We start from the raw sequence: 24,443 nt of genomic DNA, 5'->3' as shown, positions 1-24,443 counted from the left end.
TTGGCTAAGAACCTGATGTCCCACTTTTGACAGCTGAGAGCCATTTAAATCCATTTCTGTATAAAGGCTGCTTCTCTTTTGGTGGAAATTCAGTCTCCAGCGATCTGTAAGCTATTACTGCAGTGCAGGTTTCCTATTCTGCAGCACAGCTGTCCTGCAGACAGAATAATGTCAATTTTCGCTCTAGGGGAGGCAGAGCAACCTTTTATTGCTGCAGCTCCTGGTGTTAAAACAACTGGATTGACATGTCCGGCTGGCAAATGATGAGAGTTTTCTGACTCCTGACTTAACAACAGTTCTCACTGTGTCCTGATAACCTGGTTTGCTTCGCCTCCACACAGAAGGAGAGCTGGATGAAGAGCACTGGGGAAGGCACTTCGCAGACTGTGCTGGCAAGCACCAATCTCCAATCGACATCCAGAGGAAGAGAGTGAGGTACAACCCCCAGCTGCTGCGGCTGGAGCTGAGCGGTTATGATGGGCCTTTGCAGGGGGATTTCACGATGACCAACAACGGTCACTCTGGTAAGACTGGGGGGGATCTGTCTTGTTACCCACTTAAAAAGAGGAGTTGGTCAAGAAGTCCTTGCTGATAGAGGAGCCACCTAACACAGAAATCAAGGTGCAGACCTCCAGGTGTTTATCTGGTCCTGCAGCAGCCCTGCTGTCAGTCACCCGCTGTCAGGAAACAGGGCTGCAAGGCGCGAGCAGCAGGTGCTGGCTGTACCCCCGGCCCCGTCCAGTGCCGCGGCACGGCTGCCCACACCCCCGCTGCACCCAGGGCCCCCCATGCACTGTGGGTGATGCTGGCAGCCAGCAGCACAGGGAACAGACCAGCAGCAGCAAAGCAAAGGCCTTACACTTTCGACAGGCAGACATCTTTAACGGTAGGTCTGGCCTGCAAACCCAGATCTTTCAATCGGGCCTCTCTGCTAGTACCCTGCCCTGACCAGCTCGGGTCTCTGGGCATCGTGCTGGCTCGAATCCTGCAGTACATTCAGTGAGAGCAAGAACACACCTTCCTGCTGGGACTGCTAATGGAAGAGAAATCTCTGAACCCGACAGCTTTCTGCCTTTATGCTATACAGTAGGCTGTGCTGTATCCCCTGGAGGTCTCACCTGGGCAGTGCAGCATGCACTTACTACATTGTGGTTGGGGTATAAAGAAGACTTTATGAGTTCAGGTATGTACTTTCCAAGCACGTGCAGGGGATGGGAACAGCTCCTATGTGTTCATCTCAGCACGTTGCCACAGCTAGAACGTGATCACAAACCTCTTGTAGCCAGTAAGAGACTCCAGGCTGAAATGCAGTGGAATAAGCCAGCTTTGCTATAGTGCTAGGCAGCTCTTTCTTCCCTGGCTGAGCAGATGCCCTGGGAGGATGTCAAGCTTGTGACAGCACAGGATCAGATTATTCATTTTAGCTGATTCAAATGCTTTTCACAGACAGTGCCCTTTTATTTTCTGAACTCACCTTACCTTGCTTTGCCATCTCAATTCATTCTGATCTCCTAGCTTTGCTGTTTTCCCCAATCACACAGGAAAGCTCTCCAGAAGCACACATATAAACCAGAGAAATAAAAGGCAGTTATGTTTCTGCAAGATATTTTCTCTGTTAGACATTAGAAAGGGATAAAAGGCAGACAGAGCATTACAGAGTGACCCTTTCTTTCATTGTACTACAAGACTGCAGGACTATAGTAGTGAGTGGTACTTGGGGCACACTGACTCCTCTCTGCATTCAGAAAATGCATCTTTTTCCCCTGTGCAATAATAAGAAGTGATAGGAATGGAGAACCATAGCTCAGTAGCAAGTTTTTACCCAAGGTTCAGTTAGATGTAGGTCACACAAAGTACAACACAGGGGGGGAATCCCTCACATAACAGTCAGAGGATTGGTATTTCAGGTCTTGGGGAGGGAATCTGAAGCACACCATGTGCTAAAAGCCTTGGTTTTGGCCCCACAGTCTCAAGGCTTAATACCCAGTTAGAAGCATTGCTACCCTGACTGCCTACAAATTAATTCCTGCAGGTTTAGCTTTCAAATCTGACTGCATGTGTGTATTTTCCTATTCTGTTGTTAACGTCAAAACAACAGTTTTCTGATGCAGGGCGTTTTAGTAAAGCACAAAGGCAAATGACTGTCCTTATTCACAGCTCCTGTGAAGTCAGACTAGCTTTTCCTACTGGCTTCAGTGAGATGCAACAGGATAGCTGTTTCTCTCAGGGAAAATATTGCACTGGGACACATTAGAAAATATTCAGCAGGTCTGAAAGGAACAGTAGATGGATTTATCAGCAGGAGTCTCCTTACAGGCTCTTGGGAGTTGAAAACCAAGTGTCTCGCCTACACTTTCTCTCTAGTTGTATAATTTCCAGGCTAAATCCCACCTGATAAAGTCTATTTGCAGTAGCGCAGAGCGTCTGTGTGCAGATACACTCAGACAGCCTTAGGTTAATGAAGCCTTTTGTATTTGGCATTTGGACTTTTTTTTTTAAAAAAAAAAAAAACAAACCACCAACCAACAAAACCAACAACAAAAAAAACCACCCAGTACTGGTCCTCTAGCAGGTAGCATGGATGGACACAGCTCTGGAAGATTAAAATGTCATCCACGCAGGATGTGTGCCGCCTCCTCCAGTAGCAGATTTGTCTTAAAACTGGGACCTCGAGTGTGGCCTTTGTTAATTCAACTGCCTCAGAGGCCAGAGTTGGGGAAATGGGCTGGCTGCGTATGCTGCAATCTGTAAGGCAGTAAGGGACAAAAGTCCAAACTGCAGAGCAGAAGCACTAGAGAAAGGTGCAGTTGCACTCAGATTCACACTGCGTAATCCCAGCTGATTTTCCACTGCCTGGCACAACTAGAGCTAAGCTAAGCAGGAGTAAGGCACTTCCAGCTCAGGGCAGTCATTCTTTCCACGCACATTTTACATAAGTGAAAAGCAGAAGCAAACGAGGCTGTTACCTACTTTCATGCTTTCAGCAAGTATTTGCTTAAAATATCTTACAGAAGACTTAAGCTTGTCATAAACTCAGAACACAGCTCTCTGGAAAGTAGAAACCATAGTGAGGTAAATAACCCTAATTATGGATGGCAGTCAGCAGGGACCTTATGTAAAAATTAAGGTAGATGTTTTTTCCCCCCACTCTAGACTCTTTCGAATATTACAAGAAAACACATCTACATCTTGCCTGTCTGTAAATAGTTTACAAACAAAAGAAACTTGTCACAAACCCAAACTATGACTAGTGAATCATATAATGTGCTATGTTTTGCAAGGATAGTTGCTATTTTTTGTAATATGCTCTAGGCTTTCATTAGGATGAGGCTATTCTCCATCTTCACTCCTAGGTTTGGCATATTTATGGTTTGTGGCAGTGTATTAGTAGGCAGACAAATGGTTTGTAGTCTCTTTGTGAATACTCCTTGGCAGAGAGATTTTTCTCTACAAATCCTTCAAGCATTAACACAGCCCTTTCAAACTTACAGGGCTCTGACCCAGTATGCCTGTCCCTAGAAGATGCGGAGTCCAGAATACTGGAAAATTATGATGACAGATTAGATGAGACCAATCACTTCATTGATTTCTATTCCCCTTTTCTTCCTTGGAAATGAAGTAGTTAACAAATCTGTGCAGTGCCCTGCAAGGTGTGATGTAGAGTTCAAGAGATGGGCATGAAAGCACTTCTATTAGTGCCTAATGAAAAACTCCGCCGCCCAGATGGAAAAAAGCCTGCAGACACAGCTAGTGGCCAGTCACCTTTGTGTCTGGTGGGGTCATTGTGGTGCACAAGCCTGAGGTCAGAAAAGATTTTAGGCACACCTAGCTTTAAGCTTGAACGGTTTTCCTTGCATCCTGGAGTTAGTTCCCTGAACATGACTGGGACAGCTTATTTCAGAGAGGGTGTTATTGGCAGAAATCACTAGGCACCGTAAGCATAACTACAAGAACGGGCATGGCTGCACCCACTGCTGTCTCTGATCCTGTTTTTTTCAGTTCAGATTGATTTGCCACCCACCATGCGCATCTCCAGAGGGCTCCCAGGCGTCTACACAGCTGTACAGATGCATCTGCACTGGGGTGGCCTGGACCTGGAGACCAGCGGCTCTGAACACACCATAGATGGGATGAGATACCTGGCAGAGGTACTTGTGGACAGGGTGCGCTGGAGGGAGGGTGCATTGCAAATCTGCCCGTTGGGAAAGTGGAAGCTGCAGCCCACAAAGCCTGCAGGAAGCAAGGCAGAGACAAGTGGGGGAAACAGGGCTTCTGTAAGTGCAGGTGGCTGGTGCAATGCAGGGGCTGAGCCTGATGGTGCTGGCGCAGAAGACTTCAAGAAAAACTGTGGCAATAGCACTAATATCCTTCAAAGATGGAGTTGGTCCTCCACATTCATCACAACCCTATTAAACTAAAGGTCTATTTGGCTGTGCTGTGAAGCACAAGCAGCAGGAATCAGGATGGTGACTGTCCCTTCAGTCTGTATTGGGTCCTTTAAAGCACCAAGGAAGCCATTTATCGCTTTTTACTAAATGACCCTGTCTCTCTTCTGGCAGCTGCACATTGTCCATTACAATTCAGCTGACTACTCAAGCTTTGAAGAAGCCAAAGATAAACCAAACGGATTGGCTGTACTTGCCTTCCTGTATACGGTAGGTTTGATGCTCAGGCTACTGAGCAAGGTCAGTCTGTGGTCAGTGTTTGTACCATAATCGTAGTCCAGACACAAGCAGCCTTTGTGCTTTGCACGCCTATCCTGAGAGATGATGTCTGGCACCAGCCTGAGGAAGCTGTGCCATAGCAAAATTGTTCTTCCCTTATGCCATTTGGGGTTCACGCAATAGCAGCCAATACAACCCAGGAGCCCCAGAAAAATTTGCCCGTAAGAAGTACAGATGGATTATCAGGTGTGGCAGCTGGGTTTTCCTTGCTGTACCTCAAGGCCTTGCTTTGGTTTGCAAAGGGGAACACTTAGAAGTCGTGAAAAAGGAAAGGATCCTTGCAGTTCACTATTCTACCCCAGATCTATGTGTACATACGTTATCATGCTTAGGATTGACCAGCCTACCAAGACATCGGCGATAGTATTTGTTTTCTCTGTCTCCCAGTTCACCAGCTAGTCCCCCAGGCTGATCAGTGGTATAGAAGGACAGGCAGGTCACTAACCTTTTGTTCAAGTTTCTATGCTGTGTTTAGGATGGGCACTTCGAGAATACCTACTACAGTGAATTAATTTCCAAACTGGCAAAAATCAGGTTTGCAGGTAAGACCTGGGAATGCCTTTCTCCATTCTCAAAGCCTGTACATATGTACTGGTCTGGGGACAGCCATTTTGCTGGTGCTTTGCTTGCAGTTACGTGGCCAAGCATCCTCAGCCACGCACAACTTCACGCCTTCCCTGCCCATGCAGCTTAAACAGCAGCCCACGCAGCAGGGGTGTGTGGGAGATGCTCAAGGCAGCAATAAACATACTCCTGGTAGGTCGGTCTACGCAACACACTGCAGCACCACCAAATCCCTTCCTACGACCCTGCGGTCGGCGTGCCATATAGCAGGGGCTCTGCTGCACTGACATGCTCTGCTTCTGCACGGATTAACGGCTACTGACAGAGCACTGAGGTGCACCTGCCCACCTCCTCCAGGACCCCAGGTATCTCTCAAGGACAAACCACAGATCTACTGAAAGGACCATTCATTTCCCTCCACCTTCACCCGGTTCTGCCAAAGGCCCAAAATACCAGCGCTCTGGGCAAAGCGACATGCCAGCCCCAGCTCTAACACCACTCTCACCTTTCTCTTCGTTGCCCGGTAATAGTTAACATTGCCTGTTTCCTTTCAAGGTCAATCAACAAAACTCTTTTCTCTGAATGTCCAAGCCATGCTGCCAGAAAACCTCTCACACTTCTACCGGTACCAGGGCTCACTAACAACGCCGCCTTGCTCCGAGAGTGTGCTCTGGACCATCTTTCATTCTCCAATTGTCCTGTCACACACACAGGTAAGTGGTAGCTCTTTACCAGGCAGAGCAGATTCTCTTTCTTCCATGTTTCACCTTTCCACACAAATTTCCTTTTCTGTCCTGCCGTGAATTTGGGAACAACCTGACAAAGGAGCTAATAGGGCATTTCTCATAAAGGGCTTTTGGGACAGACTGCTAAGTGACTGGAATTATAAGTGACTGTAATGTCACCATGATGCTACATCACAGCAAGGACCAGTTTCTGCACAGCAGCATTTACCTGAGGTCTGGTGAGCGATAACAAAGCTCTCCGGTCAGTTAAGCTCAACCATGCTGAAGCACTATGAAAAGGAAGAGACTAGTCAATCAACAAGGCACAAACAGCTGCAAGAGTCCACCCCCTCCCCACCCCCTAAAAAACCATAAAAAATTTCATAACATTACTTAGAGAATAATTAGCATGTTTTTAGAAGGTAATTTTGGGGTTTTTCTTGTCTACACTTACATTGTGCAGCCAGATTGGACCAGTTCAGGAGTGGCCTGCTGTGGGTTTTGGCTGTGCAACCAGAAAGGGTTGATCCAGGCTCCAGAGGACCTTGTTGAGTGCACAGGAGCACTGGGCAGTAACCTCCACTTGTCCCAGCCATTGAATACAGTCATGCGGCAGGATCTTCCTCCCTCTGACCACCTTGTCAGGACAAAGGCTTTAGCAAGGAAAAAAGTAACACAAGTAAAATAAGCTTATTGTTGAGTCTTGCAGAGTGGTTCGATTAATTTTCCTTAATGAAAAAGAAGCATCAGAACAAGATAAAGTAGAGACTAACAGTAGGAAGGATCACAGCATGTTCTCATTTGGAAAAGAAATACTCTTTTTGGCAGTAAGCACTTGTGAAAAAGCAGTATGCTACAGAATAGCAGCAAAAATCTCCATCCATGCATATCATCAGGCAGGTGTCAAAAATCTCCTTCAGGCAAAATACCTTTAGAACAAGTTAGCTGATAATAGCCTTCATGTTCTGTTCCTTTCGCCTCGCTAATACTCAGCAAGAGACCCTGTGGGTTGCTGTATAACAAATTGCTAGGTTTAATCCTGAGCTGCAGGACCTGCGCTGCACTTCTAGGCAGAACTGTTGTTCCCATTGCCCTCCGTAACACGCCTGCGTTTCTCACAGATCAGCCTCCTGGAGAACTCCTTGCTGGACTGGCAAAACAAGATGCTGCGCAATGACTACCGGCATGCTCAGCCCCTCAACGGGCGGGTAGTGGAGTCCTCCTTCAGAGCCGAACTCATCCATGGTAAAGTCAGTCAGCAGGCAGGACTCAGCCTTTCCCTTCGAGGGCCAAGAAACCCATGTGGAAGGAGTTAAGTTGCAAATCACTTAAGCTAGGTCCGCTGGAGATCATCCTTCCCAGGAGTCACAGCAACCCTGCACAGCAGGTGGAGATGGCCCATGTGCCTCTGCCCCCTGCCATCACATCTGGCTCCTAATGGTGCAGCGGTGGCTGTAGGCTGTGTGCCAGCCCCTTCTTTTGACTGCAGTGGCCAGATCTCCCAAAATCTTCCAAGTGGTGCCACAGGCACCACACAAGAATATTAGGTTCAGGTGTGTCTGCATCCATAAGGGTGAGGCACACTAACCATGGTAGGAACAGCTCTAATTAGCCAGGCACCATCTGGAGGTGAGATGCTGCATGTTAAAGCAAATGTTTCCCTCAAACATTTTACAAACTAGAAAGCAGAAAATTTACCATGTGTGTGTCCTGGCCTTCTGTAAATTCAGCTGTCCGATTGCTCTAGAACAATGCCGGCCAGAAGAATTCAGCCTCAGACTAGAACAAATCCAGGTGCAGCTCCAAGACATGAAGAGAGAGTTTCTGAATGGAGTGAACTACATAGGTAAGAAACACACATATTGTTCTTGAGTCCAGCTTACCCTGAAAGGATGACAAGCCCATGCCCTACTGTCCTTGATGGCCTAAGTCATTAACAGGTTTGTTACTCATATGTGCAGGTAGAATTTTGTCCCATATCTAGGCCTGCTGATGGAAATTCTTAAACTACAGATCATTAAGGCTAGCCCTAATCTAGCTGCTCTCACAGCAACTGCAGCTTTCTCCTGCATCGTGGAAGCACATTTTTACAAACAGCAAGGAATTTAAGCTCACAGTTCCCCTAGGATAATCATAATCTCTATTTTACACAGGACAAGGAACGAGAAAGATAGGGGGGAGGAAAGCAATTTTCCCAGTGAGGGAGCTAAGCTTTTCATCATTTCAAGCCCCTTCCTTGTTGGTACGACACGCTCCAGTAATGGTGGCTCAAGACTGCCACAGCCCTGCCAGTTTTTATGAGTGTATTCTTCAGGATTTGGGCTTGTTGATAGGCACAGCAGGAAATGTAACAACTGGTTTTGTGGTTATTTCAGGTATTAAATCCAGCACTTTTCCGGCTTTCTACTTCCCTATGGAAAACATTGAGAGTTCCGTAAACGTTCATCCCCTCCATGATATGTCTCTCCAAGCCTTCACCTTATGTTTCTGGACAAAAGCCCAGCATGCTGGCAGTCAGACTGTTATTTCCTACTCCACACAGGAGAGGGATAACGAGCTAGTGGTGACTGTGGGCACAGATGTGGGATTGTGGATAGGAGGTCATTTCATCAGCTTCCCCCTGTACCACAAGGCACAAGACTGGCTGCACTACTGCCTGGCATGGGCCTCCCAGTCTGGAATGGCAAATTTATGGCTCAACGGAGCAGCTGGTAAAGCAAAGAGTATCCAGAAGGGGTATGTGAGCCAGGCTGGAGGGACCCTTGTCCTTGGGAAAGACAGAGACACTCTTCTTGGGACATTCTCCAATGGTTTTGCAGGGTGGATGACTCATGTGAATCTGTGGAGCCAAGTTCTCAGTCCTGCAGATGTTCGGGCACTTGCATTGTGCAAACCAGGGCAAACGAAGGGAGATATCATAGCATGGGGAGAAACCTCCATGACACTCTTTGGGGGGGTGGTTCTGGAGTCTGACACCAGCTGTCAGTGACCCCAACTTTTTTTTTTTTTTTTAATGTTAAGGCAGCAGAAGAATCCAAACTGCTTGCTGGGGACACCGAGAAAAACTTAAGATTATTTGCTTTCTCCTTCTGCTTTGTATAGGCTCACTATGCACCTGCTAGTGTCCCAGGTCATTTTTCCAAGACAGCAACGCCTCCATCAACCGGACAGAGGCAAAGAACAGAGCAAAACTTGGCACAGTCCAACACCTTGCATTGTCACATCCCTCCCAGGAGCTGGATTTAGGTCCCCATACATAGCTCTTCCTAAATGCTGAAGAGCAACTCTCTGGTCAAAGCAGCCACTGCCTCAAAGTTTCTCTCACATCCCTCATCCAGTCTGTTTTTCTCACCACCTTCCCTGCATGTGTCCTTCCTTCCCATTCCTCACCATCAGTTCGTCACCCCTTCCTCGGGAGATCTACCACGTAGGAAAGGGTATGTAAAGCCCTTGCAGGACACAGCGCAGCTCCTACAAAATCTTTGTGCTTTGATCAGTGTCAGGTCTTCTTTTCTGTAAATGGATGTAGAGACAGAGCACAGAAACAACTTCTTTTTCAACATGTACACATCAAAGTTTGAGGGCAGGTATAAAACTTATTTTCTAAGGTTAACTTAAATCATGTGAAGGACTATTTCCATCAACAATACTAAATCCATGCCAGGCTGTTCAACAATTCTGCTTTTTTTGAAACAGAGGGCAGTAGCTTCACATAAACAATCAATTAAATTGAATTTCCCTATGTTAAATTATTCCATAATTAACCCCTAAGCCCCTTAAACTAATAAATAAGAAATCCTCCATTTTTATCAGCATGCATTTTCTTCTGAGTGTAAGCACTAGTCCTTAGACTCAGAGCTTTTCCAAACCAATTTAGCCTTCAGGTGGCGTGGTGCCCTTAGGGGACACAACCAGAAACCAGTAGAAAGATGAGGCTCTAAACTATCTGAAGACTCTTCAAGCGGTTTCAAAAACCTGAGAGTTGAGTTTTTTCAAAAGCTAAATTTAAGCAATTCAATGTGAGAAGCTAAAGACAAGTTTGGACATACCCGTCAACACAGGCTCCAACCTGTAGCCCACTGCACAAGAATCAACCTGCGACGCAGCAGGTGGTTCTGGCCAAGTTCAGTACGATGTATCTCTGGGGGACAAATGAGCTTCAGCTGGCTCACGCGTACAGAGTAGGGATACGGGGGGGTTACTAAAGGATTAAGAGAGGGACTGTTGCTCTTTGGCAGCTGAAGAGTAAGCACTAGGGAGTGAACTGAACTAAAAAGCTCAAAGACCTGCGTGCCACTGGAACAAATGGGTATAACTGGTTGTGAGTAAGCATCAGCCAGATGGATGACTCCTAAACCTCAAGAATAAGGCTTTGGGAGGACTCATCAGCAACAGCTGAGGACTAGGTCTGATGTGAAGGAGAGAGGTGGGGGAGCAGGGTGGTGGTGAATTACAGTGATACACATTTCCAGTTCAGCTGTCCTTTGAAGCACAAGGAGGAAGGGCAAGGGCTGACAGGATAAATGCCATTTATCAGCCCATCTAGCAAAGCACCTCAGAACAACTCACACTCTTCACCCCAGAGCACCAAAGGCCTGGCATCACCCGTGCTGGGCCCTCAAATATATGAATGATAGTTCCTGAGGAATGCAGCGCACTCCTTGCACACCACTGACCAAAACCCAGCCCAAGTGCTGGCTGGTGTCACCTGAGAGGTGTCAGTCAGGACATCAGGGACATACATCACCTTATGACATAGGTTACTTGATCAGAGGAGCTGAGCTGAGCAAGGACATTGCCCTTTCCTTGTGACAAACACCATGAATGGGTAATTTGCCTTGGCAGTGGCTATGCTGTGAAGCAGAACGGTTCTGCTAATTACTTACAGGGAGAACACTCTCAAGGCACAACGCTTATTTGGAAGCTCCTGTTGTGGGAAGTTTACAGAAGGTCTGAATTAAATCAGTATCAAACAATGAATCCGTGTATTTGTTCTCCTGCGGAACAGATCCTGAAAACTGTCTGGGCCAGGCCAAGCACCAGGCTGGGTCACAGCTCCTTGCTGGAGGTGATCTCTGCCTGCCTGTCTGGGACAGTGTTGAAGTCCTTAAGATCTTCTTTGACTTCCTGAATTTCCACCTTGTTCCTCCTGGCCATGATCCTGTTGATTTCCATGAAGGTTTTGTTCTTAGTCTCAGGAACAATAAAGAAGATGTAAACTACAGTGGCAAGGCAGATGGCACAGAAGATGAGAAAGCTGTAGGGTCCAAGTCCAGCCTAGGGCAAGGAAAGAAGACAGAGGAGGGATCAGGGGACTCCAGTTGTGTACACTTCATGATCTGGACACGCTGAGCCCTGCAATAGCTATAAAAAAAAAAAAAAAATAGCTGCCACAGGGATGTGCACATATTTTAAGTTGAATTACTAGGAGTTAGGGGTAGTTCTAGATTCTGTCTTCTCATACCACCACTATGGACTTATGGGAAACCACCATGGATTTACTGGAAAAGGAGTGTGAGGGTCTGTTACACAAAACAAATTAAACTCATCCAGCTCCCTTTGCCCAAGCCAAAATCAGCAGCTGTACTAGTTTATGGGTCACTGCTGCTGGGGATCAGTTTGAACTGGTGACCTAGAGATCAAAAGCTAAAATTGGCAGCCCTAGACACACACCCTGCTCCCATCCCCCGGTGGAAGATGGGGAATTTGCAGTCTTTTCCATGCTGCTGATTTCAGGATCAGACATTCACCTGGAAAAATAGTTGCTTTCTTTTAAAGCACGTGCAACAGACATGTAATAAAAGATGCCGATTAACATAATTTCTTTCCCTTAATATATAATGCTACATACAGGTGCTGGGTGGGAACCAACCCGGGTATTTACACCACTCAGGATTAAAACAGCACTCTAACAATGCAGGGATGAAGATATTATTTTTAAGCTCTTGCTTAAGTCTTGCCCTGTCATGTGACTGCCTCTTACCTCCATGTAGAGGAACACGAGCCCCACGGTGAAGTTGCATAGCCAGTGCACAGACCCACCCACCATGAATGCTGCAGGCCGGGATGACTGTAGGAACATCTCTGTGATCATCAGAAAGGGAATTGGACCTGGAAGGTAGTTGCATATTTAGCAATCCCAAAGGCAATTCCCCCACTGTGAATTCCTAGATTACACTGTTCATTTCCGTGGCGGGCAATGGTTTCTGAATTAACTAGTGTTTACAAACACCCAATAAATCAAATAAGGGATTAAGTAAAAAAAACCCCACAAACAAACAAGGCAATTCAATGACTTGCCTAAGCTCACACACAGCAATCAATCTCTCCTCTCCTATGGCTGCACCTTAGCCATGAACCCACCTCCAGCATAAATTGTAAAATTAAGAGCGATAAACACAAACTGTCTCTCTAGAGAGCACCGTATGAGCAGCAACTAAGCAAGTCATTGCTTCTTATAAAAAGAACAACAAAGAAACAGCCCAACACATGCAGGTGTTGGAAAAATGACTCGTGGAAGAAGCCCTCAGGCTTGTGCCCTGCACTGCTGCCCCACAGGAGGATTCAGCAGAAACAGAGCATATTCTTGTTAACGGGGTCAGGCCACTGGTCCAGCTGACCTGGTGTTCTCCCTCCAGCAATCTCCCTGCTGGAGGGGAGGGATTCATCTGGTGCTTGAATCTGCCTGATGGCATAAATGAAAAAGGAAAGGTTGTATGTAATTCCATCTGCCAGTGAAACCTCTCCGGGAGTTTCAAAACCACATTGCTGCATCCTGCAAGGGTCTGGCAGGGCTTTCCAAACTAAACAGACAACTCTACCATGCTGAGAAGCTAAGTCAGGACAAAGCCTTTCCAACATCCACATCTATCTGCACATCTCTCTTCTGCAATGCGATCCGCAGGGCCATGCGTATAATTTGAGTTGCTTCTATTTTGATGCCTAGAGATGCAAGCATGCAACATCCCTGCCCGGTTGGTAGGGCTCGCTCTCTCAACATAGTTTTGCTCCAGATCTTACTGGGGGAATCTCAGGCACAAGCACAGTTGTGCCTTTGCTTTTCCCCTTGAAAGCCAGATGCTCCCCTGCCTCATGGACACAGCCATCATGGGAACATGAAGAAGCCTAGCTGACAATAACCAAGAGAGAAATTTGATCTTCTTGGATTAGCTCCACAAAGCTTCTGACTTGAAACTGAACGCAATGCTTGGCTTTACCCAGCTCATCGGGGAGACTGTACCAGACTGTGCATACTCACTGGCTCCTATAGCGTGTCCGGTGATATAAACAATGACACACATGATGCTGAGGTAAGACATCCATGAGACAGCGGTCTGCAGAGAATTTAATCACAGGTTAGATGTGGTTCCTATCTGAACATCACTAACATTCAAGGCACTATTTGTAGTAAGATTGAAGGCATTCTAAAGCGATTGCCACTCTCCACTGCCTGATATGTCCATACTTGGCTAAGAAGATCACAGCCTGGGTATGATCCTTGCTTCCGAGAAATGGATGTAACAGGCGTTACAAACGTGACGTCCTGGAAGTAGTATTCAGACAAGCAGGATCATTGCTTTTCCTGGGTTCACTTTAGGTAGATACACAAGTACCTTTCGTACTGTTCTCCCTCACACACACACACACCACCTCCGGGTGTAGAAGCAACTTCAAAATACACCAATGGCCTGGCAAGTCCACAAATGCATGGGTAGGATCACCTGAGCCATTTAACTACACACCTGGAGAGCGAGGGCCAAAGTTAACATTGCGGAGGAGACACAGCACAATCCAAAGCCAGCAAGGAGAAGGATTCTCCTCCCCAGGAATTCCACGATGAAAACCTGAAAGACAGGAGAGGATGAGGATGAGAGACCAGACACTGCAGCACAGCTCTTATTCCAGCAAGATTTATGAAGGTTGTCTTTGTCTTTTAAGAAATCTGGTGAAATTTCCACCATCTGCTGATGGATTGTGGGCATGAAATCACCCAGGAACTGCAAAAAGCTGGACATGTCACTAACACTGAGAGACTAAGCAGACCATTCTTCAGTACCCAGTCCCAGCGAGAACTGCGTGGAAGCCCTGCATGTTAACGCTGGACGCCAAAATGAGGGTATAGCAGCCTGGAAACCAGAGACTGAAAGTTTCCAAGGCACGCGAGAAATCTGCATGATTAATCACTTTGGTCAACATAGCTGCCTTCAACCGAGGGACAGTGCAGGGCACCTACTGTGCAAAGCAGCTCACAGTCCATATAAATAACATAATCTAATGTAGTGACAGACAGGGGAGACTGGACAAACTAGAACTCACAGCCCTAATACAAACTTACAGCAAGTGAAGTCATGACAATGTTGATGGCGCCTATTAACACAGTGACATATTGAATGTTGTTGCTGTCCACGCCAGCCGACTGGAAGATTCTGTCTGCGTAGTAGAAGATCTGCAGCAAAACCACAGCTGTGTTTGTATGTGGCCAAAAGCAGAACATGGGAATCCCATTTTGGCTGCTTTTACATCCTGGAATGAGTGCATTGAAGCCTGAGAACTGAATTCTTTAACTTCTGGAGATATCGCTGTTTGGACCCAGGCAGAAGCACCTTGCTCTAAGAATATCCAAACTGTCCTTAACAGGACAGCTTGACTGTATCTATTACATGCGTGTACTTGATTTGGTACTGGCCAGGGTCAACCCACCACAACATGATGCAGAACCAGTGTCCCTGATGAAGGGCTACTCCTGTGCCCTAGGTTCTAGCTCCTGTATCAGCACTGACTCACATCATCCACTCTGAAGTCCCATCCCTTTATTACTCACCCCTCTGGCTTTTCCCACATGCCTTCCCACTCACCGCATTAACCCCAGAGAGCTGCTGGCCCATCATCATTACAATAATAGAGATGAGCTGCCATCGCAAGCCTCTGAAGGTGCACAGGCTGAGCACAGAGAAATGTCCTTCCTTTTCTGACTGGTCTTCTTGGCGCATTTCTTCTATCTCATCATCCACATCATCGCAGCCTCTCAGCTTCTGCAGAACTAGTTGGGAGGGGAAGGCGAGTTATAGACCCCAGAGAGCAGGCCTACAGTGAGTTCTCCTGCTTCTCATCAAGACAGAACAGTATGAAAACTATGGGCAGCAGTGCTTCCATGGTGGGAAGTCAGGGATTCACACATGCAGAGAAAGGAGCAACACTGCAAGAATTCCATCTACTAGCAACGCGTCAATGAAGAATTTCACACTCTCTTGCTTCACTGTTGGTTGCTGTCAGTCATGTCCCACAGTCAGATCTATCCCATTCCACCTTCCTTTTCATTAAAGGATGACACCATACCTTGTCGCGCTTGCTTTTCAGTCCTCTCTTGTATCAGCAGATACCTGGGACTCTCAGGGAGAAAGGGCAATATAAAGAGCTGAATTGCCGATGGAATCCCAGTAAGCCCCAGCAGTACATGCCAGCCTGCAACAAGTGAGACAAGATGACAACCGTGAGAAATATTTCCCTTATGGAGCCCACAGAAAAGTCCTGAGCCAGGGCTTTACCTTTAGCATTCCCAAGGATGCTTCTGAGACCAAGGATCTGAGCTACAAGGATCCCAAGGGTGATGAAGAGCTGGGGTACTATTCCAATAGCACCTCTCAGATTTTTGGGGGAGATTTCTCCAAGGAACATGGGAACGACGTTGGAAGCCAGACCTAGCAGAGAATAATATTAGACATTCAGCTGCCTGACATCAGCACATCTTCAGTAAGACACCTTTTTCCCATGTGAGCCTAAAGTGATCCCTGCTGGTACGTATGGAAACCTCACACTGAAGCCCTTCTACTCCAGCTGAAGATTTAATGTCATCTTCTGGCCAGTGAATAAGCCGTGTATATTTTCCTCACTTTTCAGTGGAAGACAGGACAAAAAACGGCATTGGTTTGCTCAGTACATGGAGAAGTACAAAAATCTTACCACTGCATCTGGTGCCCTCAGAAACTGGCCTTGAGAGCACAACCTGCCTACCTTCTGGTGCTTTGAGGGTCTAGTTTATCAACTGCTCAGCAGCAAAGCACTTCTGGAGTCCAAGAAGGCTAGCAGTAGCCTGTCTTGCCTACAGAGCTGGCAGATGTTCTGGGGGCTCTCAGTATTTACCTTCCTAAAAGTAGCTTTCTCCAGCAGGGTCTGCCAAGTACTTCAGCACAATACAGGCAAATTAAAACTGTGTGCTACTCCAGGTTTGGGAATAAACTCAAAGTGTAAGGGAGGAATTCCTACTTCCCCTAAAACAAGAAAAGAAATCAGTATCCAAACAAGCTGATGTGAGGGTGGAAGGATGTGACTTCTTGCTGGCTTTTAAAAATTCACTACTTAAACTGCTCAGTAACACTTTGCAGAGAGCTTTGCTGGTTTGAGATCTCTTACAGGTAGCATGCCGGAATAGGTAATTTCTACTCTAAAAGGACACCAACACAGCTTATTTTCAGGAACATTGCATCATTACCCACAGTAACCCTAGCAAGCTGCCAGCTCCCATGCTCCTGCTGTAAATCCTGGCATGCAAAACCCAAACTCCTGGAGTCAAATAACCATGCAAGACTCTTATCTTACATTTCTAAGGTTCCTAGCCTCCAGGAGCTTGGAGTTACAAAGGTGATCAAGCTGTTAGCTGAAAACCAGAAGGCATGGAAACAAATATTAAAGCAATTAGAAAGCATTGTAAAACTAAACTCATGAGTAGTAGTGTTTTAAGCTCACACTATAACCAACCTTTTAATTGCCCAGATTAAAACATGCTAGCAGTGACTCCTTGACTACTGCATTCAAGTAACAGTGGCTTTCTAACTGTTGACACCTATGGCCTGTCACAGAGGGGCCCTGTGGACAGCAGGGCTGCCAACAGTGCTACCAGCACCAGAGCTGCCCTTCTACCGGGCACAGCGACACTGGGGTCCCACCAGAGCCTGAAGCAGCCCGCTTAGTTCAGCAGCTTCCCGCCCCAGCCGCAATGCTCACAGCCCAAGGGAGGCCAGGCTGGGAAGGGCAAGTCAGGACAGCCAGTCCAGATTCCTTTGTCAGTTACAAGTAACTGGAAAGAGGGATCACACTTTACAGGTGCCTTAGTATTTATTCAGGGATCCAACGCTAAGAGCTGCCAGCATAGGAGAGTCGAAAGCCAAAACAAAACCATTGGACGAGGTGAGTCTCCTGCCTTAGCTCGCCAATTGCAATTGCTGCATGTTACAGATCAAGTTGTTTTCCTACGTCAGTTTCTTGTTTTCTCATTTTATCTTTACAGGATACCCCAGCTCACTAATAAACCATAGAGCATGTCGGTCTCACCAACCCAAAGCCAATTAATGGAGCCTAAATGCTGTCAGGACCCTTACCAACCTGGCTCCGCGCATGCCGAGTACAGCACAGCAGGGGCTACCCTGCCAGTTGGGGCTCCTGTTTGTTCCATATTTCTGTAGCTCTAATACTTACACCAGCACCTCACACACACCACTGCCCTTCTCCTTGGCTTCCTACTATCTTTGCAGTAAATCCAACGGGGGAAAAAAACCCCACAACTCAAAGTAAAAAAAAAACCAAACCAAACAAACCCCAAGCTAGGCTATCTGCTTTAAGCAGCTTCCAGTACCTAAAGGGGGCTACAAGAAAGCTGGAAAGGGACTTTTTCCAAGGGCATGTAGTTATAGGACAAGGGGTGGTGGCTTTAAACTGAAAGAGAGTAGATTCCGTGAGGGTGGTGAGGCACTGGCACAGGTTGCCCAGCGAAGCTGGTGATGCCCCATCCCTGGAAGTGTTCAAGGCCAGGCTGGACGGGGCTTGGGGCAACCTGGTCAGGTGGAAGGTGTCCCTGCCCGTGGCAGGGGATTGGAACTAGATGGTCTTTAAGGTCCCTTCGATTCCAAAACATTCTATGATTCTGTGATACCTGGGAAAACAGATTACCATAATCAGGTTTCCTGGCTGTTGGAGCTCTTGAATTCCAGCCTCACTCCCATTGTTTACTAGAGATCTTTAGTACTTTTGCAACATGCACATTTTAGCCAACATCTGCATAACAATGCTGTACAGCAAATGCCAAAGTACAGCATTGTTATGCAGATGTTGGCTAAAATGTGCTACCTGTGAAATCACCTGTTGTGAGAATAAAAAAACCTTTACATAACCAAGAATATATTTACTGCTCTACCTTTACCATACACTTACCAGCAAATATTCCCAGGATAACACGTGAAAAGATGATTACCTCAAAGGCTTTTGCTAGCTCTGAGGTTCCCATAAGGATTGCAGCAGTGATGGAGAAGATGTTATTTATCAGCAAAGTGCCCTTTCTGCAAAGTAATAGAAAAGGAGACAGATTCAGTTTATTTCTTTCAAAGGCCCCAACAGCAGATAGATCCCCCCCTGTGTTATACTGTCCAAAACTCAAATGAATCCCCGTTCCAAAGAGTAATCAAAGAGAAAATGGCAACTGCACCATTATTTCTTGCAGGGAATGAAGGCTTCAAGAAAGAACTGAGGTTTCTCAGGAAATCTGAGCAGCAGGAGCTGGGCCTGACCTAAGATCCTAGCCCAGGACTTTCATCACTGCTCTCTACGTGGCTCAGTGCCCAGCATACAGCCTGGCCTTGACTGTGTTGAAACCATATAAATTCCTCTACACGTGGGAGACACCACATATTGCTGAGTACAGCAACTAATCACCAGCCTATCTGCCTTACAGCCAAGGTGTGTGAGACAGGCACGCTCCTAATGGGCTTGGCAAGCTTGAGTGACTGGTAAGGCAAGTCTTATCTGAACCCAGAAAACTGTTGTCAAAGGACTTTAAGCACCACTGTCACATACCGCCCACAGCTGTTGACCAGAGGCCACACCAAGAGGGACCCAAAGAAGCCACCCAGAGGGTACATGGACACAGTAAGAGACCAGAGCAGCATCTGGAAACCACTGTCCATAGGCACTCCACTCCTGTTGAAGTAGGTTTGGTTGTAAAAGTCTTGCATGTACTGAAATGCAATACAGAGCATGTTTAGCACAGTAAGTACAAGCCACTTAACAGCAAATGCCATAAAGCTTGAAACAAATGTCTTGATAAAAAGCAGAATGGCTGAGTTGGAATATGAATGCAATAGAGGGATGGAGCAGCCTGGACTAGATAACTGTTACTACAAGTTATCCTGCCTTATAGGATTTGCCTGGTTTCCAGAAGGGAAGGCATTTCTCATGCCCCACTTCTGCCAGGCACAAGTCCAAACAGCAGTGTCATACGCCTTAGCAGCACCTTTCCCTTTCCTGGGGAAGCACTTCTCACCAGGTGCCCAGTGACTCAAAGCACAGAGAAGTACGAGCATCTGCCCACTCGCCCCCCTCCCCGTAACCCACTGTTACGCCTCTACCTTGGTTTGTCTGTAAACCTGCTCCTAAGTCACGGTCCGCTCTGCAGTCCAACCTACCGGGGCCGGAGAATTGATAACAGACACATTGTAGCCGTACTGGAAAGAAGATCCTAATGCAGAAATCAGCACTACCAGTGCAAGCCAAAGCGTTATTTTCTGCAGAGAGTAAAGAAAGCACACAAACAACACCTTAGAAGCAGGTTTGGCTTTTAGGCTTAAGTGCCATTCAGTAAAAATAATTACCCTAACACTTGCCTTCTGTGTTTTTCACTTCATGTTACTGTATAAAGCAAGCCAAATAGTTTGTTTTCATTATAACTCATTCTGCTCTGCTTGATTTGCACATGGTCATTACAGTAATCCTATTCTTTCCTGGTATTGACAGATCATTTGGATGATGAATAATTTTTAAGTTATCATTCTTAAAATAACACCCTGCAGGGAAAGTAGTTATATGCAATTATCTGTTTTCCAACACATGAACTGGTTAGTGAAAAAACACAGGATACTGGCACAGGAAAGCTTTAGAAAGAAGAGATTTTTCATGAAGGGGCAAAATCCCTTTCCTGTTCATTTGTGCTGCTTTCACAGGCTGGTTTGGTCTGCCTCCCACATTTCAGGATCAGGCTGTTTATGGATCTAATCTGGTTGCCATCAAAGCCAATTAGAACCTACCCAAGTAGCTCTGTGAGGGCATGGTTGCGTGGCAGAAGAGCAGCAGTTCACAGTTAAACAGAAGGGTGAAACTGCTGTCTGGAGTAGGATCAAACACCACCCAAGTTTGTGGGCACACAGTCCTCAGCGTTACTACTAACTTGCTTTTTGCAACAGTTTAGTCGCTATTCAGTCCTCAGGCTGGCCCCGCTGTGATGACTGAGGTTTTATTCCCAACGCTCAATTCAGGTTCCACATGAAGGATCCACCATCTCCCTCACTGAGCATTTGTCCAAAAAGCTGTGGGTATTCCTTATATTCCTCAGAGGCTCTAGCCCCAGCTCCAGAGATCTGCAGTTAAAGGCACTGCAGGAGATCAAAATCCAAGTTGATCTCAGAGCAAGGATCAGGAGGAAGCTGAGGCTTCCAGCTACATTTTCTGGGAGTAGACTGTTGACATTCTTGCATTGGTGATGAAAAGCACGCTGTCTTGCTCTCATTAAACAAGTCCCAGGAGCTCAAAAGAGGCACTGGTGTTAATTATTCACTTTCAGCACTTTCAGGAAAACCTCTGGCATACATGAGCATTGCATTGTGCAACATTCCACAAAAATGCTGCTGTGAAAGGCAGTCCCCATCCAGCAGCATCTGCAGTCTAAACCTGATTAGAAAGTAGGAAAGAAGACTGGCATACGGAAGGGGTGAGTCACACAGAATTTACATGCTATGTCAACTGCACACAGAGAAATCCGTGAGACTCTGTGCAAGACTGCGCCGCAGAGAGACATAAGTTGGGTTCAAGAACATACACGTCTCTGCTCTCCCTGTGGAATCAGTTGTCGATCTGGTAGCCCTTGGTCTTCTCCTCCCTCTACAAGTACCTGCAGATCTCAAAGAGCCTGCTCCGTATCTCTGTGGGAGGCTCAAGTGGGAAGTATAAAGGCCGGTACATACTTACCTGCTTTGAGCCTCCATCGTAGTCAGAGCTCTCCTGCTTCCCTCCTTTCAACTTCATTTCAGGGTTTGATTTGCAGATGCAGAGTACAGGCTTTTATAGCCGAAACAGACAACACAGGGGATGGAAACGCCCTACATGGAAAATCCTCCTCTGTGACTTTTCAGAAAATACCCAGTCAATGACAAGCTCTGTCAGCTGAGGCTGTCGCCGCCCGATCGTCCCCTTACTCCGCGCAACTCCCTTGCGTCCTCTCTTTTTCTTCCTCGTTCAAGTCTGTCGCAGCCAGGTCAGACGGTCTTTTGCCAGACCCGGACTCAAAGCAGAGGTGCTGCCTAGCTACAGGGGAAACAGGCTCGCCAGTCCAACTAGAAGGGGCAGACTTATCGCAAAAACTGATAAACGAGCTGTTCTCACCCAGCTATAGGTATGTGGAGAGGAGCGGTATGTCGCGGTAGAGCCACCGCTCCGACTCCTTACACTGCAGCCCGCAGGCAGCTGTGGATGCGCAGCTGGAGAGGCTGCCTGGCAACGCCGTGTCCCAGGGAACAAGGGCATTATGTGGGAGACAAGGGCATTATGTGGGAGCAGCCTTGGCAACGGGAGGTGTTTGCAGTGGGCCAAAGGTAACACTGGGCTGTATTAACCCTCCTGCAGCCACAAACCCTGCCCTTGGGCCGAAACACTGCTCGCTGTCCTAGCACAGACTAGCTTGCTTGGGGCACTTTTGAAGCTCACAAAGAACAGGTTCATCCTCTCAGATCTGCATTTTTGATAGCGCACAGAACCCCCCGGCTTTCCACCAAAGCACGTTAGTTCCTTTCCACCTACAGGCAAGGTGTACCACGTGTTACTGGCTTGGTATTAACCTCCTACACTATGAGACTACTTTGAACAGTACAGGACTCGGTCAATAGTCAGCTACAATTTTCAGAGTTCGCCTGAAGACATTAACTCAGCTCTGTATCTTCTGTCCTCTGCACTTGTCCACCACAAGGTAGTTGTTCCCTTGCATGTACGCAGGGAACAATTTATTTACACTCAGCCCAATTGTCTGTGCTCAAAGCTGGATCCTATGAAACCTCTGTTTCTTTGGCAAAAATAATTACGTGGGGAGGCTTCGTTTCCAGGACAATAAATCTACTGGAGAACTGTTAGTGGTGAGCTACAGAGAAGTGATAGATTAGGAGCTGGCAGTCAGCCACACTGCAGTATGCCTATTACAGTGCGGTATGGAGACTTACTAGGAGACATCCCACAGTATATGCCCAAAAGAGTGACATTAGCAGCCTCTTCATCTGCATTTTGGGAAGGAATTGCATGTTCAGTCAAGGCTAATTCAGTATCATGCGCCGTCCTGAGCTACAACTGAAGCCTCAAGGTGAAACAATAATTTAAATTATTTGCCTGCAAGGAAGTCATATACACATACTGCTTTATCAGCTGCATAAATGGCTTCCAGCCAATTAAGCAAGAGGTAGATGTGACAGTCTGATCCCCTAGCAATAGCAAAGGGGGTTGCTGGATAAATAAGCACACTTTAGCAGACATGAGGCTCTGGAACTAAGAAGTAACCAAGACCCTCTTTTCGCAGCACAAAGGCAATGCTAGGTAGCACCCTGCTAACCTTCTTCCTTTCCCATTGCTGCCCTCTAAGACCATCTCAGAAGAGCCTCAGCCACACAGATGCACCCCCAGTGTAAAAACAAAAGAGCAGACAGATGCGTAAACTTACCGTACACCATCTGATACGCTGGTCTGGGAACCATGTGGCCCCTCCTGTATTGGCAGGGTTGTGTGACCTAGAAGATGTTTCAGAAAGCACTGGAATGCTTGGATATTAAATCTCCATCTGCACTTTGTTCCGCAGAAGCACCTGACTGTCAAAATACCCACACTGCCCTCCTGGACCTTAGTGGGTTCGTTTTTCTATCCAGAACAGACATACCAAGTGTGCCAGCCAGGACCTGCCTTTTGTCAGCTCATGCCACTCTGCCTTGATTTCTGCGGTTCCCTATAGGATTGCAGACTACTGCACAACAGACATTCACAGGGCTTCTGAGGAGCAGGAGTTAAATTGTATTAATCAACCATAAGCCTTACAAACATTAAATTTGTCAGCATTAGAGTACTCTGGTGTCATCCCTGTAACTGTTCTTCACAATGAGAAGATAGTGGCACAACCAGAAATTAATTTTCTAAGACGCCACTCTGCTTTAGCAACAAGATTTAAACTTTTCTTGCAAACAGATAGTTTGTTAAACACACAACTTCTATGTTTCAAGTAAAACCAACATTGCCCAATGTCCCTGTAGTACAGAACCTTAGTTCACTCCTACAGCCAGGGATCATCTTGCACAATGAGACTCAAGTCTTGGGAAGATGACAAGAAGGGAAAAAAGGAGAAGAGGATTTTGCAATGGCCAAATCAGTATCAACAGTGCTAACAGCATGTACAGGTGAGGGGTGAACTCACCAAGTTCTGACCAACTCCTGCCTGAGGAAAGAGCTGGGCAAGCACCCTCCAGCCATTACAGCCCCTTACTCTTTGTTCCCCTCAGTGCAGAGCTGCATCCCACTCCCACCTCCATCACACAGCCCACTCTCCTCCGCTCAACATTTACACCGCAGGCTTGTACTTTTCACCCAGTCAGTCTTAAAACTTCCAGCCACCACAACTCCTTCTCATCCTTCCAGCTCTTGTTATTTAACAAGCTCTGCTCTTTGCAGACCTAGCTTTCTCACTTCCTCTCCCCAGGCTCCACTCCCATAGGCCATAATAGGCAGCCAGCACCCTCCCCACACATACAGCTCTTTCTGTCTTTATATACTTAAAACCTCTCCATGAGCTTCAAAGACTCCCAAGAGTTACTGGAAACCAGCACACAGCTCAGCTCCCTCCCCTTTGTTCTGACAGCAACCCCTAGTCCATGTGTTGGAGCACACTGAGTATAGGAGCTCCAACTGGTGAAGACATGCTTAGGGATGGCAATATTTAGGATAGAGCAACTGCAAGACAACCCTTGCTGTTTGCAAACACTTTTCTTAAATACTTGTCATGCAGTCAGAAGGAAGAGTGTTGCAAAGCACACATTGCAAGGGCCCCTGACAGAGCAGCCAAAATACTGCAAGGAGCCTTCAATCACTTGTAACATGGCAGAACAAGCCAGCTTCCCTCTGCTTGCTGTCTACAGCATCCGGACTCCTTTCCTCGCCTACCCAGATCAACCAGTTCAATGTGAGGCACAGTTATAAACCTCAGAAAAGCAGATATTCCTGGCTGGGAAGCACTGTGCAACTCTAGCAACAGACACTGTCGCTTCATCAGCTGTGAATACAGCCGCGGTCCAGCACCGGTTATTACACAGGGCATCTTGGCTGCTTCCAGCCCTGTGAGGCAGCCAAGAAAGTTTGAATCTCTTCCGAG

At 46.8% G+C, this 24,443-nt stretch overlaps 2 protein-coding genes and 1 long non-coding RNA gene across 4 annotated transcripts; 1 reads left to right on the top strand and 2 right to left on the bottom strand.

Moving 5' to 3' along the window:
• Window positions 1–330: 330 nt before the first annotated feature.
• CA6 (carbonic anhydrase 6) lies at window positions 331–9,336 on the top strand. Its single transcript, XM_056333850.1, has 8 exons — window positions 331–524; window positions 4,000–4,148; window positions 4,560–4,655; window positions 5,200–5,266; window positions 5,844–6,001; window positions 7,135–7,258; window positions 7,761–7,859; window positions 8,389–9,336. The coding sequence occupies exons 1-8, from the start codon at window positions 503–505 to the stop codon at window positions 9,000–9,002; spliced, it is 1,329 nt and encodes a 442-aa protein (XP_056189825.1). The 5' UTR covers window positions 331–502; the 3' UTR covers window positions 9,003–9,336.
• On the bottom strand, window positions 6,000–8,269 carry LOC130147074 (uncharacterized). Its single transcript, XR_008821099.1, has 3 exons — window positions 7,712–8,269; window positions 6,468–6,666; window positions 6,000–6,303 (listed from the first exon to the last, which is right to left on the bottom strand). It is a non-coding gene; the product is annotated as an uncharacterized LOC130147074 (long non-coding RNA).
• Window positions 9,337–10,137: 801 nt separating the features above from the next.
• LOC130146459 (solute carrier family 2, facilitated glucose transporter member 5-like) lies at window positions 10,138–23,923 on the bottom strand. 2 transcript variants are annotated; one of them, XM_056332592.1, is made up of 12 exons: window positions 21,020–23,923; window positions 19,465–19,563; window positions 18,857–19,017; window positions 18,218–18,342; window positions 15,559–15,711; window positions 15,350–15,475; window positions 14,869–15,053; window positions 14,349–14,459; window positions 13,756–13,857; window positions 13,272–13,347; window positions 11,997–12,124; window positions 10,138–11,290 (listed from the first exon to the last, which is right to left on the bottom strand). In XM_056332592.1, exons 1-12 carry the CDS (start codon window positions 21,074–21,076, stop codon window positions 11,063–11,065), a joined length of 1,551 nt encoding a protein of 516 aa, XP_056188567.1. In that variant the 5' UTR covers window positions 21,077–23,923; the 3' UTR covers window positions 10,138–11,062. The 2 variants fall into 2 exon arrangements, with proteins under 2 accessions (XP_056188567.1, XP_056188568.1); XM_056332593.1 differs by lacking the exons at window positions 19,465–19,563; window positions 21,020–23,923 and having other exon boundaries at window positions 18,258–18,342; window positions 18,857–18,876.
• Between the last annotated feature and the right edge of the window lie 520 nt (window positions 23,924–24,443).

This window comes from Falco biarmicus, chromosome 3, assembly GCF_023638135.1.
Source record: "Falco biarmicus isolate bFalBia1 chromosome 3, bFalBia1.pri, whole genome shotgun sequence".
In the NCBI taxonomy this organism is placed as follows: Eukaryota; Metazoa; Chordata; class Aves; order Falconiformes; family Falconidae; genus Falco; species Falco biarmicus.
The sequence above is the reverse complement of the archived record's forward strand: the minus strand, read 5'-3'. Positions and strand labels throughout refer to the sequence as shown.

What these genes read in the sequence shown, in the direction of transcription:
- LOC130146459 (XM_056332592.1), bottom strand. Translation starts at nt 21,076, where the DNA reads ATGAAGTTGAAAGGAGGGAAGCAGGAGAGCTCTGACTACGATGGAGGC. An exon ending in CTGGTCAACAGCTGTGGGCG is followed by an intron (nt 18,343 to 18,856) that starts GTATGTGACAGT and finishes ATTACTTTGCAG; the next exon opens with AAAGGGCACTTTGCTGATAA. An exon ending in CATCCTTGGGAATGCTAAAG is followed by an intron (nt 15,476 to 15,558) that starts GTAAAGCCCTGG and finishes CACTTGTTGCAG; the next exon opens with GCTGGCATGTACTGCTGGGG.
- CA6 (XM_056333850.1), top strand. Translation starts at nt 503, where the DNA reads ATGACCAACAACGGTCACTCTG. An exon ending in GGATGAGATACCTGGCAGAG is followed by an intron (nt 4,149 to 4,559) that starts GTACTTGTGGAC and finishes CTCTTCTGGCAG; the next exon opens with CTGCACATTGTCCATTACAA. An exon ending in TTGTCCTGTCACACACACAG is followed by an intron (nt 6,002 to 7,134) that starts GTAAGTGGTAGC and finishes CGTTTCTCACAG; the next exon opens with ATCAGCCTCCTGGAGAACTC.